This window comes from Zalophus californianus, chromosome 2 (genome assembly GCF_009762305.2).
Source record: "Zalophus californianus isolate mZalCal1 chromosome 2, mZalCal1.pri.v2, whole genome shotgun sequence".
Classification (NCBI taxonomy): domain Eukaryota; kingdom Metazoa; phylum Chordata; class Mammalia; order Carnivora; family Otariidae; genus Zalophus; species Zalophus californianus.
The window spans coordinates 117,355,195-117,378,920 of NC_045596.1; the positions used below are offsets into that span (position 1 = coordinate 117,355,195).

A 23,726-nucleotide genomic window follows, 5' to 3' on the forward strand; every position below is an offset into this window, starting at 1 on the left:
TCTCCCACTCCCCCTGCTTGTGTTCCCTCTCTCGCTGTGTCTCTGTCAAATAAATAAATAAAATCTTACAAAAAATAATAATTAGATAACTGATAAGCATTCTCTTATTTTAAACACACCCATTCGCACGCACATCACTACATATTGTATTCATCTCAAAACATTTGCCTGTAAGCGCTGGTTTACTTAGTCAAATGGTTGTCCAAATAGAATCTCCCCTAAAGTTGTCAAAAGAGTCACGTTATTGCCTTAGTTCTAGGAACTCAAGCACTGAGATAAAAGCCACATCTGGATATTTGATGTATTTTATTTTTCACATTTGTCCTACTTGAGGTTAACACTACTTCATTGGACAGTTTAAAAATCATTCTGTAAACAAAATAAAAAACAGCAGCAAGAGTTAACATAAAAACACAATGCATCATAAAGGAACGTGTTGAAACGAACACTCTGAATAAGCAAAGAAAATGTGACCATGATGATGATTCAACAGGAGAGAAAACCTTCAACATCTGTAAAAGGCAAAACTGGAATAGTAATAAAATTTTAAAAAAAGCAAGAATCCAAAGTGCAGGTGCGCTAATCTTCTTTTCCACATCCATTCAGGAAATAGATAGAGCATACTATTCTTTTAATAAAGTGACAAGTTCTGCTTTAAAACATTCAGGTACGTTATCTTGCAGATTGTTTTTTTAAGTTTACATGATCTCTACTTTACATCGATTTAACTGGAAAGATGATCATAGGCAATACATGGCATAATTTCTTGATTCTATGTAGAGTATAGAAATGGTAAAGTTTGTTTTAGTTTTTGCTTTATTTGCAATGAGTAACAAGAAGCTGAAGATCCAGTATCAGAAGCATCAGTACTTTCACTCTTTCCAGAGGGGGGCGAAAAAGAAAATCCAGAGCCCTCTGTCTTCTTTGTTGCCATTTTCAGATTCTCTGTAACAAAAGACTGTTCATTTTCCCTGAATTCTGGTCAGCTGACTTAAATAATCAGAACAGTTTTCTAATGCAAAATCAGTCTGGTATTGGTCTGGATTGATCAAATAGAAGTGTTATTCTGGCCTATGTAAAAATCATTTACACGTTCATAATTGTTTAGAACCTCAGACGTTTCCTCCTTGAAAGGAAACATCTATTGAATAGGATTTTTGAATAGAGGACTTTTATGAAATGTATTTCAAATCTTAAAAAATATTTTGAATGCCCCCTAAGATGGTATAGGATTTGCCTCAGCTGACAGTTTCTTTTCCTTTTGGGAACATTCTTGTGTTCATGGCATTTCATTTTCCTTATGGGTCTAGTATCATTTAGAAAGCCCAAATACGAATGGCTGCTGCCTTATTTAGCGTTAAACAGCACTGTTTTTAAACCATGTATACAGCTCAACAGCAAGATTAAGAAGTTAAAATACACACATATCACGGACAGATTCATCTTTTTTTTTGGGGGGGGGAATTCACTGAATAAACTGTGTTCTGGGAAATCCCCCTCCCCCTAAGACAACGTACTGTACCTACATCGAGGTGTTTAAATATTTCTCCAACAGTTTTCATTGTATTATATTATGAAAACACTAGGCTTCAAGCCGGGTCCTAATAAATATTTAATTTAAAAGGGAGAAAGGAACCCCAACACAGAACATTTAAAAAACAAAAACAAAAACAAAACCCTTCCCCTCCCTCCCCAACCCATCCCCAGTGAAGGCGCAGGTGTCAGCCTGACATGGCGGAGATCTCATAGTCACTGACCGAGGTGAGGGGCTTGCCCATCATCCGGATGTTTTTTGCACTGGTGATCCTGGCCATCATGCACACGGGCTTGTCAAAGTACTTCACCAGGGCCGGCTCAGTCAGGAGGGAGGCCAAGAACTGCTCGAAGGTGATGGCCCAGTCCCGGTCCAGGCTGGTGCTCCGGGGCAGTGTTGCCGTGCCTTGACCGTTGCGCACCAAGACCGTGTCCTCCCCAATGTCCTCGCAGTGCAGCTTGTCCTCCTCGTGGGAGCCGGCGCTCAGCACCGAGTACGAGGACATGGAGCTGTCGTCCTTGGTGTCGTCATCGGAAATCAGCATGGAGGAGCAGGCCCCGTTGTCCCGGGGAGAGGAGTCCTCCAGCTTAATGTCTTCCATCTGCCCTCCCAGTGAGTGCTCCTCACCCTCTCCCGTCAAGCTGGCCGGCAGGGCCTCAACAGACTCCACCACGTAAGGCTGGCTGGGCCCTTTCTTGGGGAAGAGCATGCCTGGGATGCTGCCCCCGCTCCCACCCTCCTTTGCAGGCTGGGTGACAAAGAGCTTGCCGACTTCCCCAATCTCCAGCAGGAGGCTGGTCACCGCGGCCGTGGCGTGGTACAGCTCCTGCTCATTGGGGTCTTCGCTGAACATGTTGTACATTGTCTTACACAGCTCAATAAACTGCCCCTGAAAAGCGATTCGGAAAAACACAAAGGATGTGACCATTTCATGGGAAGCACAGAGGCAGGACTGAAGCGGGCTGGAAAGCTTTTTGATATTAGGGGGCACCTGGGTGGCTCAGTTGGTTAAGCGTCTGCCTTCGGCTCAGGTCGTGATCCCAGCGTCCTGGGATCGAGCCCCGAGTCGGGCTCCCTGCTCAGCGGGGAGCCTGCTTCTCCCTCTGCCTCTGCTGCTCCCCCTGCTCATGCTCTCTCTCTGTCTCTCCCTCTCTGTCAAATAAAATAAATAAAATCTTAAAAAAAAAATAAGGTTCCTGAAAGACCCTTGAAAAGTCCTAGATGTCGGATGGATTGACGTGTTGTTTAAAGTCTCTTTACTCATGTTTCCATTCTTTTTAACTTGAAATTTTTCCAACGTCCATAAACATAGAAAGAATGAAATAATAAACCTTCATGTACCGGTCACCAGGTCAAGAACGACTGTCAGACAGTTGCTCCACTAACTCTTTTATCCTCTGTTAAGCATCGTAAGGAAACCCCAGACCTCATCTCATTTCATGTCTCCACACTTCGGTATGCAGCCCGCGGTAAGGCTCCAATGCCCCCTCCCATGACACGTCTGCTGGTGTCCCTGGACTCCCCACCCACAGGATTTATCTGCTCTCCTGATAGGCAACTCAGCATTGGCATCCTGTGTTACAATTATTTATATTGTTTCATCTGCCTCGCGACATTTCAGCGTTTTAAGGAGAAAGTGTATTAGGTATCTTTATAGCCGAGCACAGAAATTTGCAGACAGCATGAGCTTGTCTTTTGAGTATCTGAGGGTATTTCTAATAACTGAAATGAGAATGCCTGTACCCTCAAAACTGATTATTTTGTGATTCACATTTTCTCTGCGGGGGTCACCTTCTCATGACTGAGCCTATTTTTGATGCACAGAAACATGCACAAAATAGATCCACACAGATCCCAATTAAAATACCGAGTTACCATTCTCTTTGAGGGGGACTTAACGCTACATCTTTCTGTGACTGGAAAACAGAGCTTCAAGGTTCGAAATGAATGAACTGAAATGTTAAACACTTACCTGATTCAATTTGGGTAAATCCTTTGCGTTCTTTGATTTAGATTTATTTTCTGGAGTCCAGAGTCTCAGATAATTACGATTTTCTTGAGAATTTGCCCTCTTCCCTAAAACCCAAGTGTCAAGCAATAAGTATTCAAAGGTCAAGAAACAAGGGTCCACCCCGCAGTAAGGTAAACATGCGGAGGAGAGCATCCTTACCTCTGTCGGGTTGGAGACTCACTGTGACAAAGCCATCATCTGCACCATGCTTCCTTCTGCTATCCAGCCCAACCACTGCCAAGAAAGAGAAGAAAAAGATTACAAGGTTATCCAACAAACCCACAGATTCAGCATTTGTGGTAGAAAACAGAAAAGCCTCTAGGTCAGGTTGCCTTATTCAGCAAAATAAAACAAAACCAAAACCAAAACCCAGTACATGGAGTTAATTTGAATTTGAAATAAATAACCAAGAACACTTTAGTAGAAGTGAGCCTTACAGAGCACATGGAATACACTCGTGCTAAAGAAATGATTTTTTTATTTATCTCAAACTCAGCTTTTACTAGGTGTTCCCTATTTTATCCGACAGCCCTATTTCTCGGTAATGGTTTCCCCCAGAATTATTTTTCACAAGTGGCGTTCAGTGTGGAATTAGGAATTAAAGGAATGATGTGATGTAGTCTTCCGTACTTAAAAAAATGGTGGTGATGGCCCAGTGAATGTCGATTTCCCTACCCTCTCTGTTACATCATCTTAACTTTGTATACACGAGCCTGGTTTTCTGTCAGGCCCTGCAAAAGATCAAGAACTTTTTAAAAAAGAAATTAAAATCGATGTTGATAAAAGGGAAACCAAAAAATCCTACAAAATTCCTCACATTCCTAATCTGGCATTTCAAAGATAGGACTTTCAAGGAAACCACTTATAACTGTTTTTCTTTTTCTTCTTAAAACGGGACATCACAGGGCACATAAGGACTTCAAAAAGGAGAGGTATATAACCCCCATTCCCATTCCATTTGTCAGCTGTCAGAATGCATTCTAGCACTTCTTCAATCAACCAAAAGATGGCTGGTTTGGGATATGGGACCTTCACTGAATTGAGCATCAGGTTAATCTCAGCAGGTTTTAAGACAGAGCGAGAACAATGTACTATATTGTCACCAAGAAGTTCTTCACCTCTTAATGTTGAAAGTGATTTAGGAAACCAGTAGATATTAAAAAATATTTAATATATGGTAAGTTTGTGCAATAGATATAATACAGCCATTTAAAAACCATGTTTCCAGAGACTGTTTCATGACATAGTAATATGCTCACTGGACTTTAAATGAAAAAAGTAGTCTACAAAACTATATAGGCAGTTTGATCCCAGGTTTATAATAGACATACATGTTATATGAATAAAAATGACAGAAAATATTTCAAGATACTGTTATCTTTGTATTATAAAATTTTAAGATTATCTTTAGCTTATTTTATATATTATATTTTTAGAATTTTAACACAAAGCAATAATAATTTTGGAGTTAGAAAAACATTTTTTAAAAAGTGACTTTGATCATTATTAAATGCTATTGGCATGTGAGCACTGCTGAAGCTTTCTGAAACAAGTGGATCCTTTTCTGAAATGAGTGTTTACTAAGAAAGATAGGGCTCACATTTTGCAGCCAAAATACTATTGCTAACAAAGCCAAGAATATCGTAGGACATGTGAAGACACTATGCTAAAAGCCTTCCTATATTATCTCATTAAATCCAATCTACACCCAAGAGGACAGCTACCATCTCCATTTTCCACAGAAGGAAACTGAGACTCAGAAATACCAGGACCTACCTGAGGTCACCTGGGTAACAATATACAGAACAGCAGAGTAGCATTCTGTCCACAGATCCTACCCTCAACTCGTATTGCCAATAATAAGACTGGATCCGATTCACCCCTTTCTACTCAATCATAATAACACAGTTTGATAATAAATGGTGACTACACTTATCGTGATGAGCACTGAGTAATGTACAGAATAAATCACGTTGTACAGCTGAAACTAAGATAACACTGTATGTTAATTATACTCCAATAATAATAATAAAAAGCTGGTCTAAACTCTGCTTATTTTGGAATGGCAAATTTAAGAGGCAAAAGGACCCAGGAGCAACCACATTTACTTTTGGACTTGGGTGAAATCATGAAGCTTCACTGATGATGGATGAGAAGGTAAATAACTCACTGCAGCAGCAAGCTGAGAGACGCTGCTTAAATTCATACGAGACAAAGAGGACATGACAATATATAAATTTGGAGATATATACAATGAGTTGAATCGCGTCTATGTAGATCTGACAACTACATAAAGCAGAAGTGAGCACATTTTTTTTTTTTTGTAAAGGGCCAGAGAGTAAATATTTTAGGCTTTGCAGGGCCATACTGTCTCTGTCTCAACTACTCAATTCTACCCCTGTAGGATGAAAGCAGCCAGAGGCAATATATAAATGAACAGCTTTAAAACTTTATTTCTAGGCACTGAAGTTTAAATTTCATATAATTTTCCCCTATCATGAATTATTATTCTACTTCTGATTTCTGGAAACCATTTAAAAATGTAAAAACCATTCCTAGTTCACAGGTTGTGCAAACAGACCGTGGGCCACATTTGGCCCACGGGCTGAAGTTTGCTGATGGCCGTTAACAGAGCAAAGACAGAAATAAGAGAACTCTTTCTGGCAGAAATGCCCTGATTTTGGATAGCAGCATAATAACAGGATGATGTCCTTAATGAGCCAGACTATAGCAGGGAGAGTGGAGTAAAATAAATAGCTCTTTGGGCCATGTTTTCCCTAAGCCAGGGGGACATGGTGTATATGGTCCCTTCAGTACCCTTCAAGTACCCACTCCCCAGTAGTTGGTTGCCCGACTTCAGAAATGTGAAAAGAAAGTAACATATTAGGCAACTGGGTTGGTATACTTCTCTGATTGACTGGCTTTGGAGGCAACTTTTTCCAATGACAGAGGGCTCTGTGGAAAAGAAATATAGTACCCCTGGCGAGGAAAGTCACTTACCATGTGTACATTCTGGGGTGATATCTTCAAAGAAGTATTGAGTTGCTTCAAAAGCAGAATCTGGCTCATCTTGATCAGAGGATGGCTCTAGAGAGAGGAGGAGAGGTAATTCTCAAATTGGCAGAGCGGTGACTCAGTGAAAGTGTGCTTTAATTGTTAAAGAAGTGACAAGGGGCAGGGTGAGAAGCTGAAGTTACAAAGGTGGAGTGGGGCACATCACCGGGGGCCCTGAACGCCTTATGGGGGGCGGGGAGCTCACTCCATTTTTCACTTCATCTTCCTTTTTAACAACCTCACACCACAGTGTCCCTTTACATCTTCCTTTTTTTAAGATTCTCCTAAATTCTGTGAAATGCTGCTTCACAAACCAAATTTTAGGAAACTGTATGCAATTAAAGATAATTCTCAAATCTATAGTTCTACCCTGTCTCTATCCTTAATGCTAATCCCTCATTTTTTTTTTTAAGTATTTGCTAGCTACATCCAAGCTACAGGCCAACCTTTTAAAATCTGAGCTCAAAACGTCTCCAACTTTCCCACTCGTTTCTGTGTTAAAACGACTCCTTCTAAACTCAAAATCTCAGGTTCCTACCCTCTCTTCTCTTTCACAACCCTTGTATCCCATGAGTTACCAAATACTATTCTCTCTCTTGCAGAAGTCTGCTCTTTTCTATTACAACTCCTACCTCAGACAGGAAAATGACCACAGAATCAAGCACATGATTCAGGAACCTACGTAGGTTAATTACTATTCCGTTCATCCTCAGTGACCGGTGAGTGATTCTAAATATCAAAAAAAGAGATTTCAAACCGGGTCCTGGTATAGATCCATGAGCTCCTCTGTGTAGCTCACTTACCGGGCAAGACGTGCATTTTGTACAGGAGCTTGAGTTTCTCTGTGAGGTCCCCGTGGCACGCAGCACCTAGAATCACATAAGTCCCAATGTGAATGTATTGTGTGTACTACTGACCCCTCTGGGCTTAGCATTCCCTTGAAAAGTCTACCTTTTGCAAATTGAAATCAAGACACTGGGTAACAGGTCTGGCCAGCACATATTTGGGCTAAGAGCTCTGGAACCAGGATGCCTGGTTTCAAATCCTTTGTACTTACTATATGCCCTTCAGAGAGTTAACCTCTCTGTACCTCAGTTTCCCCTATATAAGGACGGACGATAAATAGAAGATTCTACCAGTGGTCTTGACATCAGGATCAAAGGAATGTGTGAATTAAACATGCTAACATGTATAAAACGCTTAGAATAGTGCCTGGCACATAATAAAGGTGTTATTATTAAGAAAAATCATATGACTGGGTCTCAACACTCTAATGGAATTCAGAAATAATCTCATATGTTTGAGATTGCTTCCAATTACTCACTGTAAAAATCCCTTTTAGTTGTTTTTGGGGTCTCCTAAATGTTTCTTCAGTTTAATTCCTCCTAATCTACTGCCACTATATCACCATCACTTCAATCAAAAGAACTGTTACTTCTTTCTTTAAAGTCCATGTGTATTTCAGGAATCAGAAAATCCTCTGTAAATATCTTGCCTCAGAGCACCTAGTTGAAGATTAATCAGCTTTGGGAAAAGAGGAATCACAGAATCTGGGTTAGGAGGAACATCAGGGGTTGTCTTGTCCGATGTCCCCCTAAATGTAGGCATCTCCCCTCCTCCACAAAAGACAGGCAAAAGACAGGAGAGTCTAGCACCTGCTGGGACACTCAGGGACAGGGAGCTCGTCACCACCAGGGGCATTCTATTCCACCAATGTATTCTTTAAATTAATTGAAAGTTCTTCTGCAATTTTTTAGTCTTAGGATCCTTAACCTGCAATCTCAACTTCAGAAAGTCCAGGAAGCCCCTAAAATGTAAAATTTTGTCTCTATGTGGGTATGTCATTTTGTGGGGGAGAAAATGTCCATAGTCCTTATTAGATCTCCAAGAGTCCATGACTCAAAAAAAGGTTTAGAACTGCTTTTTTCCCCCCTTGTTCTACTCTTTAAAGCCAAACAGAATAGGTCTGTTGCCTCAATACAACGACCCTTCAGATTCTGAGGATAACACACCGGTCTCCCTCAAGCTTATCTTTTCAAGGCAAGTTTATCTATTTTCCACTTTCTCATGTGACATAGTTTGTATACCTTTCCCTACTTTTATGCACATCCACCTTACGTGTCACCTTGTCAATCAATATCTCTCTGGAGAGAGTTCCAGAAGCCTCTTGTCCACTTCAGAGAATAGTGGATATACTCTTGACTCCACTACTAATATACCCTGAGTCTGCATTCAATTTTTTATACTCTTTCACTGTGGAGTTTCATATTGACCACGTGGTTAACTAAACCTCAAGATGTTTGCACACCAACTAATACTTATCATGAAAATAATGACAGACATTTATTAATCATTTGCTTTGTGTTCAGTCCCATGCTATCTACTTAACATGCGTAGTTCATTTTTCTCTCACAATAATTCTATGAGATGGACATAAATATTAGCCGAATTTTACAGATGAGGAAAGTTGAGCTTATTGATGGTAAGTACTGTGTTCAAGGTCATAGGCTAGTAAGTGGCAAGCCCAGGATTTGGATTTAGATTTGTCTGACTCTAGATCCCATGCCTGAACCCACTATACCATATGTAAAAACCCTAACTAGGTTTTTTTTTTAAGATTTTTTATTTTTAAGTAATCTCTACACCCAACATGCAGTTCAAACTCACAACCCCGAGACCAAGAGTTACACACTCCACTGACTGAGCCAGCCAGGTGCCCCCCCCCCTTTTTTCCTTCTCATAATCATTTCTTAAAATTTAGGATTTCTGGTTTATCCTTACCAATTTGTTTTGCCAATCATTTCTTCATGGGGAATTTTTTTTTCAAATCTCATTTTTGTCATCCAACATTTTGGCTGTCTTTCTCAGCTTCATGTAGCCCACACATCTGGTGAGTAGGCCTCTTTTCTCTCTCCCTTTTTTTTTCCAGTTATAAAACTGCTAGGGTTGGCCTTTACTGAGTCAACTTCACATAGGAAGTCATTCTTTCAGATCCCTAATACTCAAAATACCAGACGTTAGACTTTAGTTGGAAAATTTGGTGAGCAATAGTGGGTTTTGTTTTGTTTTTTTCTTTCCCAGTTTTAATTTGGCCTCCTCTTTTTCCATGACTTCAGTTGCTGACTGAGTCCAGTAGAGGGGGATGAAGAGTAATTATAGTAACAATAATAACTAACCCTTTTTAAGTCAGGCATCCTTCCAGGAACTCTACTAGAAGTATTTCATTTAATCCTGACAGTAATTCATTTGCAAATGAAGAAATGATCAGAGATTAAATATCAAGCCCAAGGTACTAGAGAACTCTGTTGAAACTGATTCATTAACCATCCCACCTGGGGGGCAGTGTTCAGCCAGTCACCCAATCACCAACTTCTATATACTCCTACCTTTTCCATTTATAATGAGTTTTAGCTGTCAAATGACCAGCCGCATCATGACATCTATAACATATTTAGAGACTGCCTTTCAGCAACACGACTGGAAAAGGAGATACAGCTCATTCGTGGCTTCTGATAGTAATCTATTTCTAATTCCATATAGACCACCTGTTTATGAATTTCTAGAGGGAACTTTCGGGGGACTGACATTAAAATTACTGATCCGCCCCCCAAAAATTACTGATCCGTCTTTTCCAGAATTCTTTTTTTAGTGTTTAAAGCATGAACAGAATCTCTCTTTTCTGTCTGTCTCCATGACTATAATTCACCCACATAACTAACAGCTCTGAGCATCCTCCCAAGTATCTAGGGCAAGGCTTACTTTGCTCAAGAACTCGATTGCATTTTGAGAAGGCTAAATACTCTTTTCCAGTGTTTTCGCTATCCCAGACTGCAAGCTTCTTTCCTTTCTTGAAGATTTTAAAAGTATTTTCTTACTGGAGTCACTGAACTTAAGTAAATTAAATATTTATATTTATTTCTATCACTTTCTACATGCAGAACTGGTCTCTTTTTCCTCCTCCTTATCCATGTCAAAAGATAAGTTTTAAAAAAATCTCCTTTTGATAGCCACCAATCTGGTAATAAGTAGTTACCCTGGGGCAGAAAAGATTAGAAGAGGGTCAAAGGGGTCTTTAGCCCTGTTTGGACGGCTTCACTTTTTTTAAAAAGTGCAAGGTACTTATGTGTTACTTCTGTATTAAAAAGTTGATGGCTCCTCCTTCCCTAAAAACTATCCTGCTTGCCATCAGCATAGACTAGTGAGAAAAGGGTGAGCGATCAGGACAGACAGCCCTTGTTTGAATCCTGGGCCCAACAGGTACTGACTGCGCAGTTCAGTTCAGTAAGAGATTAAGTATTGACTCGCTAAAAACTAACGTCCCAGCAAGTTATTTAACTTTCAAAGCTTTCATCTCTTTAACTGAAAATGGGGATGATAATAGTAAGCAGGTGGGTAATAAAGCATAATAGTAACAGCACTAATTGTGCCCCTGGAATGCCTGGGTTCAAACTCTTTGTAGTTGTGCGCCTTAGGCAGATTAAATGTACATAAAGCATTAGGGCAGTGCCTGGAACAGAGTAAATGCTGTATAAATGGTAGTTATCATTATTATCCCCTCAAAAGGCTACTGTTTGGATTTAGCGATCAAGTACGAATTCTAAAGCATCTGAACAGCGTCTGCACTTAAAAAAGGCTAGTTCTGGGCGCCTGGGTGGCTCAGTTGGTTAAGCGACTGCCTTCAGCTCAGGTCATGATCCTGGAGTCCCGGGATCGAGTCCCATATCGGGCTCCCTGCTCAGCGGGGAGTCTGCTTCTCCCTCTGACCCTCTTCCCTCTCATGCTCTCTATCTCTCATTGTCTCTCTCTCAGAAAGATAAATAAAATCTTTAAAAAAAAAAAAAAAAGGCTAGTTCTGGGGATGCCTGCGTGGCTCAGTCAATTAAGTGGCTGCCTTCAGCTCAGGTCATGATCTCAGGGTCCAGGGATCGAGCCCCCGGGTGGGCTCCCTGCTCAGTGGGGAGCCTGATTCTCCCTCTCCCCCCTTGCTCGTGCTCTCTCTCTCGCTCTCAAATAAATAAAATCTTAAAAAAAAAAAAGGCTAGTTCTTCCATGTCCCCTACCCCCTTTAAACACATACATGAGTGCTTTATACAAATAATTTCTTCCTTCCTAAGAGCATCTCATTTATACCCCTTTGCCTTTTTAAAAACCATCAGCTTCCTGGGGCCTTTATACCTTCTAGTCATTTTTTTTTTATTATTTTGGTTTTTCACAAAGCTTTACTAGTCATTTTTCTTAAAGATTTAGAGCACTTTTTGGAATCATCGTTGGCTCTATACCTGACCTCTTCATCTTTCCTAGGGCATGTTGTTTTAAAGTACATGGCCATGGCCAAGGTCACAGAGTGGCACAATTAGAATCAACTTTTTTTTTTCCTTCTTCTCTCATTCTGGCAGCCTGACATAATGCCTGCTATGACCACAACCTCGTATCTGGCGGGCCAAGCTCTACACCCCTATAGCTTTTCTACTCAATTATAAACGGAACAAGAGTTCAAAAGAACATAGGGCAGTCCTGCTAACACAGAATCATGGTCAGTGAGGCTGACAGGCAGAAACCGCGTGCTCCTTGTTATATGGGGGCGCTCTTGCTCACGACGGACGGGCCTTCCTCCAAGCAAAATGGAGAGAAAAGACCTTCATTTAGACTGCAGAACTGTTGTGTGGTTTCTTCAGCCCTTTATTAAAAACATTATGAAATGTTTTTATATTCCTTTATACAATTTTATGAAATACAGTTTTTGTCAAAGAAAAACAATCCACCCAAATACTTCTTTTTCTCTTGTAAGCTTTCATAGTCTGTGGTTTCAGTGTTTATGTTGGCATTTTACTGTCTTGCAAATTCTCTGATAAGGTATTTTAACTAGGGCTGAGAACTAACCAATGTAGAAGGAAATGCTTTAATCATATAGTGTATCCATTCACTAAAAACAAATGTCACCAGCAGTTTGCAAACTTTAAAATGTGCTCCTCTGCCTTCTAAACCCAATCTTTGCGGGCAGTGCAGGGCTGGGGCCCTGACGGCAGCGCTGAGGACCACCAGGAGTGGGGCAGGTGTTACTGCCCCATCAGCCCCTCCAAGGCCATGCCATAACTGCACATGCTTACTTAGCCCAGAGACAAACTCTCGGAAGTTTATCAGAGAGTCTCCATTTTCATCTAATAACTGGAACAAGCGGGAGGCCAGCACTTCTGAGTGAGTTCCACAGGCCCAGGGAAAGAGGAGAGCAAACATCCCCTTGAACTGCTCAAAGTCAATGCGATACTGTTCAAGGTAAGGCAGGCTGGGGTCGTGCCGGTCCAGCGCATTGCTGCTCCCGCCCCAGTAGCAGCTGGTGAGATGCTCTGCCTGAAAAAGGAAAGCACGGGAGGATTATCGGGGATGCGACCAGGAAGAAAAGGGCCCTGCCTGACGTTAGGAAAAAGGCTTTCGGTCAACCCGTGTGCGTCTCCCAGGGTGCTGGTCTGCTCTCAGGGCTCCTTGTCTTCCTGTTGTTCTACACAGATCTCCACCCGACCACCCCACTAACTCCACGTGGACCACCTCTGCAGCTTACATCTGGTGTGAAAGGTCCAGTTCGATTCCTGGAGGCAGGTGAAGAAAGGGACCCTCCCCCCAACATCCCTGCCCGTACGCCTATGTTCTTCCCTCTCACACACACACTCACGAGAATTTAAAAAAATAAATCCCATGAAAATAAACAAAAATTTTTATTTAAAAAAATTAAATAGAACGTTAACCTGAAAAGGCTCTGTAATTTAAGCAATCTGACCATCTTGTTTTCTAGGTGAGGGTGAGAAAGCCCAGAGGCTGAGTGGCTCTCACAAGGTCGTCCAACCAGTTACTCAGAGCAGAAGCGTGATGACATTGGGAGTTTCTGAATTCCTAGTGTGGTGTCCCACTCACCCCCTGCCTCTCAGTGACTGAAATTACTTAAATATCATAGTCACAGTATTCAAGCTACAAACGTGTGGTCTTATTGCGCACATCTGAAAATAGCTTTAGAAAAATTATGAGTAGGAATCGCTATGGTAAGGAGACTAGAGATCTGGACGCAACAAAAAGCTTCCTGTTTGTCCTTGGAAACAAGGCAGCCTCTTATTCATGAAGTCATATTGATTCTGGTAGATATATGCATCCACTCTAGGAAGACCACAAAGATAAAACCCGTAATAGAAAAGCCCTGAAGGACACCCCTCCCCCGACATGTACAGTTAGCTCTGGATGCGTAGATGGGAGCAATGGGAGAGGTATGAAAAGCAGGACTTTATTTTCACTTTATTCCCTATTGTACCGTCTGAGTATTTCACGACAGTAACGTATAAATACTGCAACAGAAAAAAAGCACTTTCGAAACAGATCTTTCCCCCTTGCCTGGGAGTTGTGTGAAGGGGGAATTCGTCGTGTGTGTGGTACTTCAGTTTTGCTCTCACTTAGAAAGGAGCAAAGCCCAAATGTCTCTACCACAGTTGTTTACTGGGAATTACAGCTAATAAACTAAAAGAGAGAGGAGCGGGAGTAGGCAAGAGAGGAAGGAGAGGTGGGGAGCAGAGCCAAAGCCAGGTTTCTGCACTGCAGCCTCGGGAAAATGAAGGAAGCGGGTCAGAGTTCATCAGGGCTTTGGGACTGCATTCCTGGCTGCAGGGGTGAGGTTGGAGTGCAGGCTGTCAGAGGGAGGCAGGCGAGGCTGAGATCAGAAAGGCCGCAAGGATCTAGCGGGAAGGGATGCCCAGCAGCCCTCTGTGGGTGGGACGGTGTTGGTGATCCGCCCCTGGGAGGGGTCCTCTTTACCTGAGCTATGGATGAAGGTTGCCCAGAGCATTTTCTCCTAGCTAAAGCATTCAAGTTATTCTGGAACCAGGCTTGAATGTGGGTCCAGGTACTTTCATGGTGCTCCCAACCATCAGGAAAATACGAGCCTGTTCCTTGATAAGCTCCCATACTCCATCATGTGGGGACCAGGGACCCCGACAACCAAAAAGGATCAAAGGACTCATTTAGAGAGTTCAAGAGAAACTAGGGCAAAGGGGCCTTGAACTACATTTTCCATCAAACGTGCCTCAAGGTGGCAGCCTTTCCACATTTTTCCTCCAAGTTTAACTTTTTTATTATTATTATTTTTTTTAACTTGAGTATAGTTGACACACAATGTTACATTAATGTCCCATGTAGGCTTAGTGGTTTGACAAGTTTATGAGCTCCTTGGGAGAGGACTGCATCTTTCCTTTTATCTGCAGAAAACCCCCTGGAAATTGGCTTTTTAAAGGACTAAAGAGTCTGGCAGAGTGTCTGACACATACTGATGTCTCAACAAATGTTTGTTCAAGTGATTTAAAACCACTTAAAAGTGTTCAGAAGACTCAAAAGAGAGTCCATAAGGAAGTGTATTTTTTTTTTAATTTTTATTTATTTGACAGAGAGAGAGACAGCGAGAGAGGGAACACAAGCAGGGGGAGAGGGAGAGGCAGGCTTCCCGCGGAGCAGGGAGCCCAATGTGGGGCTCGATCCCAGGATCCTGGGATCATGACCTGAGCCAAAGGCAGACACTTAATGACTGAGCCACCCAGGCGCCCCCATAACTGAAGTTTTTATCTTGGGTTCCAGTTACCTTTTTATTTTTTTGAAGATTTTATTTATTTCTTTGACAGAGAGAGACACAGAGAGAGAGGGAACCCAAGCAGGGGGAGTGGCAGAGGGAGAAGCAGGCTTCCCGCGGAGCAGGGAGTCCGGTGCGGGGCTCGAACCCAGGACCCTGGGATCATGACCTGAGCCAAAGGCAGACGCTTAACGACTGAGCCACCCAGGCGCCCCCCACAGTTATCTCTTGAGTCTCCTTCCCAACCCTGACACCGAGTCTCAGATTCTTTCTTGGGGTGCTCCGTAGATTTGGGGAACTCCTGTTTGTCAACACAGTCTTAGGCAGGGCTTTGGAGTCTAAGAACAGCGTGCTTTCTTCAGGCATATTCTCAGGGTCCACAGGACACACCTGGTACCTGAAGGTGCGCTGACCAGAGAGCGCAGGGGTGCCCAGCTAAGAAGTCATGGCTTCAGCAATCTCTGCATCTGGGACTTCCGCACAACCAGCCTGGCCCTCCTTTCCCGGGTGTCCCTCAAAGGCGGCCTCCTCTTTCTAATATCAATGCCCTTCCTGTTAACTGTTCATGGTCTTGCTGCCTCCGGCTGCTATTCCCACTTCTGTTCACTTACCCAAAGCCCAGCTCTAACCCCCACATCACCCCGTGAAGCACATTTCTTCTGGTCCTCAGCATCCTTTTAAAATCTGATCTTAATTGGATCGTTGTATTTTTTTGTTTTGATCCAAGTTGGATCATTGTATTTTTCCTTTATGGAACCAAGAGGGACCCTTTCTTATGGATAACCAGCTTACATTGAGCAGTTAGTTACGGTATATGGATAAAATATGAATGGGCTGGCACACTATAAAGACTTCACCATCAAGTGCCAAATGGAGGCTGGTGGGGGAGGGGGTGGTGTCCACTCTGCTGGTCACGCTGCTGGGCTGCATGAAGGGCATCACTAACTAGCCGTGAAACCTCAACCTCTCTGCACCCGCATCAGAAACATGCAGAAATTATACTAGATGAATAACTGATCACTAATTTACCTATGTATTCAACACACACGTTCAGAGCACCTGCCAGGCAGAGACACTAGAGTAGGCCCCAGTGAAACAAGAAGAAATAAAATAGTGGTGGGGCGCCTGGGTGGTTCAGTCAGTTAAGCGTCTGCCTTTGGCTCGGGTCATGATCCCAGGGTCCTGGGATCGAGTCCCACATCGGGCTCCTTGCTCAGCAGGGGGCCTGCTTCTCCCTCTGTCCCTCCCCCTGCCTGTGCTCTCTCTCTCTCTTTCTCTGACAAATAAATACATAAAATCTTAAAAAAATAATAATAAAATAAAATAAAATAGTGGTGCTCTTCAGTAAGCAGCTAACACGCAAGTAGGAATATTAGCAAAAACATTCCCAGCTATCACATGCTCTGACTCTAAGATCTATTAGTATTCAACACAGATCTTTTTCTTGTATGCTTCCTGCTACCTCTGCAGTCCTCCAAATAGTCATGTTTAGCTCTGGCAGTAAAAGGCACTACAAACAAGAAGCTACCCAATTAGAAATCAGGATAAAATGGGTTATCAGCATAAAAGACATCTTTTAAAGGTTTTCTCCTGCTCATTACCACATCTTTGCCTATGAGGTTGATAATGACAGTTACGAGTATTTTTTTTTCTAGAAGAAAAAAATTCTACTTTGCTTTATTTACTAATAAAATGTTTTGTCATTCAGGACTAAGATTGGTATGGGCTGAATGATGGAATGAAAACCACAGAACTTTAACCAATCAGGCTTTTCCTTAGACAGCTGAACAGCTTTATGCTTACTCTAGCTACATATTTTTTTCAGTGTGCTCTAACATAGCTTAATATAGGAAAGCTCGAAGGGTGCTTTAATACAGCTTAATATAAAAATCACAATTTACAATAATTTCAGGCAGCACTTAAACTCAATTGCCATCATTCCAATGAGTATTATAAAGTAATACCCTTCTTTGTCAAGTCCAAGGAAACAGCTAAAATATTATACGGAGTGGAACAAAGCTAAAACATCGGCTTAAATGAGTAATAAAAATATGCTTATTTTTCATATTAAGCATTCCATTTTCATACTCTCAGCTCTACATATTTATGCATGTTGATCCTCATGCTGTCCCTTAACAGTTTAACAGAAAAACCTAGAACTGACTGAATCATTAAAGTGAACTCTTTTATTCCCCTGAATGTACATGGATTTACTTTGAAACTCACCTTGAAAAGAGCATAAAGTTCTTCTAGCTCATCAATGGTAAAGGAAGTTTCTGTCACAATTGTTCGGACCTATAAGAAGGTAGACAGAATGAATTTCACAATCTCAAAGACATTATATTGGGAAAGTTTCTGATTTTCTTCTTTTAAATCATCTCAGTCTGTCCAGCAGGAATTTATGGAGAAAGAAGGCCACTTGCTATTTTTCACAGGACTTACCACGTTCCGTTTTGTAGTATCCTCCAGTGTCTGGATCACCTTCAGTCTCTGTTTGAATCTCATCTGCTCAATCAAATCTGCCCGGATGGTTCCAAATTTCTAGAAAGGAGCAATAACAGTATTTCTGAGAAATCTGTTAAAGTACATAGTATCATGTATGCAAGATTTATGGAGACACAAGCCGGATACATAGAAGAAATTTCTTATGAAATGACAGACATCCTAGACTATGCCTTCATTTATTTTAAAAACAATTTAGCAACCATAAGTAAGTAACAGGGAATTCTCATGCTTCTTAACCACTGAACTAAATGTCAAAGTCAAATGAGTGTTGCTCAAATCAACAACAGTTTATAGGGAAGAAAAGGTTAAATAAGGCTATAAGGGCCATTTGTGTAAGAAAAAATGCTTCAAAGGAAGAATTTTCTTGACAAGAAGAAAGGAAGTATCTGAAGCTTACTATTAGCCTGGGAGGTCAGAAGAAACGTCTGTGTGAGGCTCCCTGTTCCTGTTCTCCAGCTCTATAGCATTTGTCCCGGTTCAGAAACCTACACTGTCTTTGGATGGCAGACACTGTGGGTTAGCTACCTTTCCAAACTCCAAAATGCCTCCTATTACCTGAATGTTTGTTGAATGAAACTTCAAAAGCCAAAGAAAGAATATATGAAGTTTTAGATCTCCTAGTGGTGCAAAAGAAAAACAAAGAAGTTCTGCTTAAAGCATGAAGCTTGAACCATGGAAGCAATGGCTGTCATGGATCAACACATTGAAAGGATAAAGAAAAAAAATGACAGATAATATCAAGTGTTGGCAAGGTTATGGTACAACCAAAACCCTCATATGTTGCTGCTCAGAGTATATCAATTGGTACAACCATTTGGGAAATCTGTCTGCAGTATCTACTAAATCTGAATAGATACATACACCTATGACACATAAATTCCTAAGTACCTTCCCCAAAAAGTATGTATGTTTTTACCCAAAGTCATACGCTAGAATATTCATAGTGCCACTATTAGCCAAAAGCAAGTAACCACTCAGATGCTAGTTAACAGTAGAGTGGATAAATAATTTGTGATATTATCACACAATAGATTACTACACAGCAATGAAAATGAACAATCTGGATAAATCTCACACTCATAATGCTAAGCAAAATAAACCAGAACCGAAAGAGCTCATTCCGTATGAATGGAATTATACATTTATGAATGGAGTTCAAAAGCAAACATAACCTATGGTTTTAAAAGTCAGGAGAGGGGCGCCTGGGTAGCTCAGATGGTTAAGCATCTGCCTTTGGCTCAGGTCGTGATCCCAGGGTCCTAGGACCGAGCCCCGCATCAGGCTCCCTGGTTGGTGGGCAGCCTGCTTCTCCCTCTCCCTCTGTTGTTCCCCCTGCTGTGCTCTCTCGCTGTCAAATAAATAAAATCTTAAAAAAAAAAAAAAGGAGAATTACTAACTTTGGATGGATGGACAGTGACAGGAAGGGGACACAAAGGGAATTTCTAGGGTGCTCATATTGATCTGGGTAACAGTTATAGGAGTATGTTAAACAGGGGGCCTAAACATTGTCTTTGTACGTCTGTACCACAGAATCCTACTCAAGAAATAGGGTAAAAAACAAAAACAAAAACCACCAAAACTGTTTTATACAAAATGACTAGGATTTATTTTTCACAGAAATTGTGATGAAGGAAAAAAGGCAAATCTCAAAAGAATGCATACTGCATATTTTGTTTATGTATTAATCATGATAACATTATTATAGAGAGGAAGAATAGATTAATGTTTGCCAGGGTTAGCAATAGGGTGAGGGAAGGGTGGGTGTGGCTATAAAGGGTAGTTTGAGAGTCTTGTGATGGTACACTTGAGGATCTTTACTGTGGTGGTAGTTATGCAAGGCTATGCATGTGACAAAACTTCATAGACACACACACACACACACACACACACACACACACACACAGAATGCATACGGAACTGGTGGAATCTGAATAAGCTTGTTTGGGATGTCAGCATTGGGTGGTGGTGGGGAACTGAACGAAAAGTGCACGTGACTTCTTTGTACCATTCTTTGTTACCTCCCTTTGAATCTATAATTATTTCTAAGTAAAAGAGTGGCTTTGAAGTTATGGTGTAACATTTTAGGACAGAACGTGATGGATCAATCTGAAAAGCGAGTGATAATCAGGGAGTTGAGAAATTACTGGTGAGTTTAAGACTTTATTGGTATAGAGAGAGAACACTGAGTTTTGGAAATTTTGAAATGAGGACTAGCATTATCTAGCCAAGTCAACTGTGAGACGTACCTAATGGCTGTCACACAGACTGGCAGTTGTCTTCCCAATCTGTTCTCCCTTCATGTATATAATTCAAAATTTCAGCGAGTACCCAGATGCTCAGCAAAAGATATTTCCAAGCTTCCCCTGTGGCTTGTTGTGGCCAGGTGACTAGATTCTGGCTAATAGGATGTGAGTAGAGATTTCACGAACAAGGGCTTATTAAAGGAGCAGAGCACACCCACCCTATCTCCTTCCTGTGGGGATATGACATTTCTTAAGAGTAGATAAGAAAAAGCCTGGGTCCTTAATGCCACTGGGCTCCACACCAGCCCTGAGCCACCTACGCGGACTGAAAGTGAAAGACACACAAATTTCTATCTTGTTTAACTCTGTTTTGGAGTCTCTTGTTACAACCGCCTGGTCTGCGTTCCAAGCAATACAAGATCTAACACTTATAAACTGCTCATTATGGTGCTTGGCGTAAGTTTATCTCTTTTGTTTTAGCTCCATTTAATCCCATCCTCTGGGTTCTCCTCATTCCTTGCTGGCTACTTCTTTTCTGTCTCCTCTGCACATCGTCCCCATCTCTAAACCCTGGGGAGCTCCAGGGTTTCGTCTTTAGACCTCTTCCCTCTATCAAAACCTACTCCCTAGGGATTCCCGGTCACTGCTCAGCCCCTCTCCTGTCCCCACCCTAGTAGAAACCACTACTATCTCTTACAATAGCCTCTAAACTGATCCTGCTTCCTCGAAGCATTGCACCTTTATTTTTCTCCCACAAGCAAGAATGCTCTGTCTTAAACCTATGGCCGATGACGCTACTTTGCTGAAAACTCCAGGCGCTTTACAGCGGGCCAAATTCTGAGTCTTCACTAAGGCCTAGCCTCCTACACGTGCTCCCTGCTCCAGCAGCTACCTCTCTGCTCACCTGCCACCACCCCTCTGTTCACTCCCCTCCAGTCACGGTGGCCTTTTGCTGCTCCTCAAACGTGTCATGCAGGCCCCCTCGCCAGCCAGGGCCTGGGCGCTGCCTGCCCCCTCGGCCTGGCATGTGCTTCTTGCTAAAACACATGGGCTGGGAGCGCCTGGGTGGCTCAGTCGTTAAGCGTCTGCCTTCCACTCGGGTCATGGTCCCAGGGTCCTGGGATCAAGCCCCGCATCGGGCTCCTTGCTCCACAGGAAGCCCGCTTCTCCCTCTCCCACTCCCCCTGCTTGTGTTCCCTCCCTCGCTGTGTCTCTGTCAAATAAATAAATAAAATCTTTAAAAAACAAAACAAAACAAAACAAAAAAACCACATGGGCTTGCTTCCCCATGTCATTTGTGTCCTGGCTAAATGTCACTTCACCAGAAAAACAGACCTGCAGAGAAAAGGCACATCCACTTTTACCTGCTGTGCTTCTTCTTGAATTTATCATTTTACCTTATACTTGGTTTTTACTTCTTATACCTATCTGCCCCCCCCCCCCCCCCCCGGCTGCCAGCCCAGCCCCGCTTACTAAATGAGCACAGAGGCTGTGTCCACTGGAGTGGAGGACAGTGCTGATTTAATAAGTGTACAACAAATACTTGCTGAATACGTTGAATCCCAATGATAATGCCAGGAAGAAAGCGCTTTCCTTCTCCCCATTTCAGAGACAAGCAATCAGAAGTTTAACAAAAACTATTGACTTGTCCAAGTCCACAGAGCTGGTAAAGTATTCATTGCAAAGTACATGCTAACAACAGAGAACTGGGTTTACTTCAAACTGGGCCACAGTATGCCTTTGATTAACGAGAAAACATTGGTTGTGACACAGAAGGAAACTAAATTTTTATCGCACCAATAACTGGCAGAGCCATTACAGGCCATGTCGTGGGCTCCTTACAGTAACCTTGTGAGTTGGTACTGTTACTTCTACTTTACAAATGGGAAAACCAAGGTTCACAGAAGTTAAATAAGTGACCCAGAGTTCCACAGGGGCTGAGCTGCTAGTCTGAGGCCCAGATACCAGCTCCGTAACTCCACGACCTACCATTCTATCCGACAATAAGTTCTTCCCTGTCTCTATGTAGATCAGAACATAGATTTTTGGAACTACACAAAATCTGATTCAAATTCACATACTTTGACTAATTAGCTGTTGTGACTCTACACAATTTAGTCGTGTCCTTTGAACCTCAGTTTATTTCTCTGTAAAATGAGACCCCCAAAACTGTCCTTGTACAACTGCTGTTAGAGATAGATATATTAATATAAAGCACCAATAATAGGGGCGCCTGGGTGGCTCAGTCGGTTAAGCGTTGGCTCAGGTCGTGATCCCAGGGTCCTGAGATCGAGTCCTACATTGGGCTCCCGGCTCCGCGGGAAGCCTGCTTTCCCTCTCCCTCTGTTGCTCCCCCTGCTTATGCTCTCACTCTCTCACAAATAAATAAATAAATAAATAAAATCTTTAAAAATAAAAAATAAATTAAAAAAATAAACTACCAATAATAGTAATCAATATTAAACATTGGCTTGATAATCTCTGCAGACTGCTAAAGAGAGAATTATTTCCCCCCCAAGTCTGACCTTCAAAGAGCCCTGTATATTGATATTTAATTAACTAGATCTAGTTGTTCCTCAACTAGAAATGGTTCCTCCTGTTTGCTAGGCAGGACCCTCTCTCTGGGACTGGCCACAGACAGAACACAATGGAAATACAATGACTCTTCCATCTGACGCAAACAGTCTCAACCTAAAACGAAACCATGGACTCCAAGTTCCTGACTAGCTATTTCCGGAGAATGTCTAAAGGAAAATGAGCAATGAGAATGACTGGGTCCCTCTCTCTCTCTCTCTCCCCTTCTCCCCCTTTCTCTCCCACCTTTTGCAGGGGCTCTGAAAGAAAAGAATGAAATGCTAAAAATAGGGCAAACAAAAGGTGCCTCAGTACATCCTGGAGCCAACATTTCTCATTACCTGAAACAAGGGCCTAGGTGTCATACTCTCTCCCAGGCACTACACATTTCAGCTCCATGAAAAGAAATAATTCACTAAGGTAACAATTCTTTTCCTAACAAATAGAATTTAGTGATGGGGTGAAGGAGCCTAAAATTATCTTATTTTTCTAAAATCTACCCTTCCTTAAATAATAAACAAAATAATCCACCTCATTTACATCTCTTCTCCCACTCAATTTTTATCTGAATGTTTCTATAGCCTCTTTCTAATTTTCCAATCTACCTTCTAATGTCTTTTACGAGCTGCGAGGCATTTTCAATGTCGGCAGAGCCTCCTTGTCTTGCTGCTCCGCCCCACTCCCCTGGGGTTGCCTACACCAGCTAACAACTAGGCATTCAGCCCTTCATTTTGTACCACTTCACCCCTCCTGTGGTCCAAATGTTCCCATTCTCGCCGTACGGACTTGGGACAAGGAGCAGGCGGCTCAGATAAAGGAATGATGTGCGGACCAGTTCGTCTCAAGTCCCCAGTTCACATTCCCTGGCCTCTCCCGCCCCCACCATCGTTCCCGGGTGGACAAAAGCTTTGTCCATGCTGGGCAGCCTCCCTGTGATTTCCTGCATCCCTCCAAGCTTTCCCTTCCGTGGCTGGGGAGACAGGGATGACGAAGAACAGACACAGATTTGAGAAAGAGGTCACAAGGCCAGTCTCCACCAAGTTCAATAGGCTCCTCCTTTCTAAATCCTCCAGAGAGGACTAGAAATATTCAAATGCTGCAGCTTAAAAAACAAAACAAAACAAACAAACAAACAAACAAACAAACAAACAGAAAACTTAGTTTAGGCCATAAGTCCCTGGAATGATCTGAACAAACCTGCCTACCACA

The 23,726-nt window shown here is 42.2% G+C and overlaps 1 protein-coding gene across 3 annotated transcripts in view; it reads right to left on the reverse strand.

The window, feature by feature from the left end:
- Positions 1–264: 264 nt before the first annotated feature.
- TBC1D9 (TBC1 domain family member 9) overlaps positions 265–23,726 on the reverse strand; it is a 114,886-nt gene continuing 91,424 nt past the window's right edge. For 2 of the 3 annotated variants that reach the window (XM_027598309.2, XM_027598311.2), the window contains exons 14-21: positions 17,638–17,736; positions 17,422–17,490; positions 12,707–12,947; positions 7,403–7,468; positions 6,546–6,632; positions 3,705–3,779; positions 3,507–3,610; positions 265–2,423 (exon numbers count right to left, since the gene is read on the reverse strand). In XM_027598309.2, coding sequence (XP_027454110.1) covers positions 1,722–2,423; positions 3,507–3,610; positions 3,705–3,779; positions 6,546–6,632; positions 7,403–7,468; positions 12,707–12,947; positions 17,422–17,490; positions 17,638–17,736 — 1,443 coding nt within the window. In that variant the 3' untranslated portion in view covers positions 265–1,721. The remainder of the gene's footprint in view (positions 2,424–3,506; positions 3,611–3,704; positions 3,780–6,545; positions 6,633–7,402; positions 7,469–12,706; positions 12,948–17,421; positions 17,491–17,637; positions 17,737–23,726) is intronic. The other variant, XR_003520688.2, reaches the window with a different exon arrangement.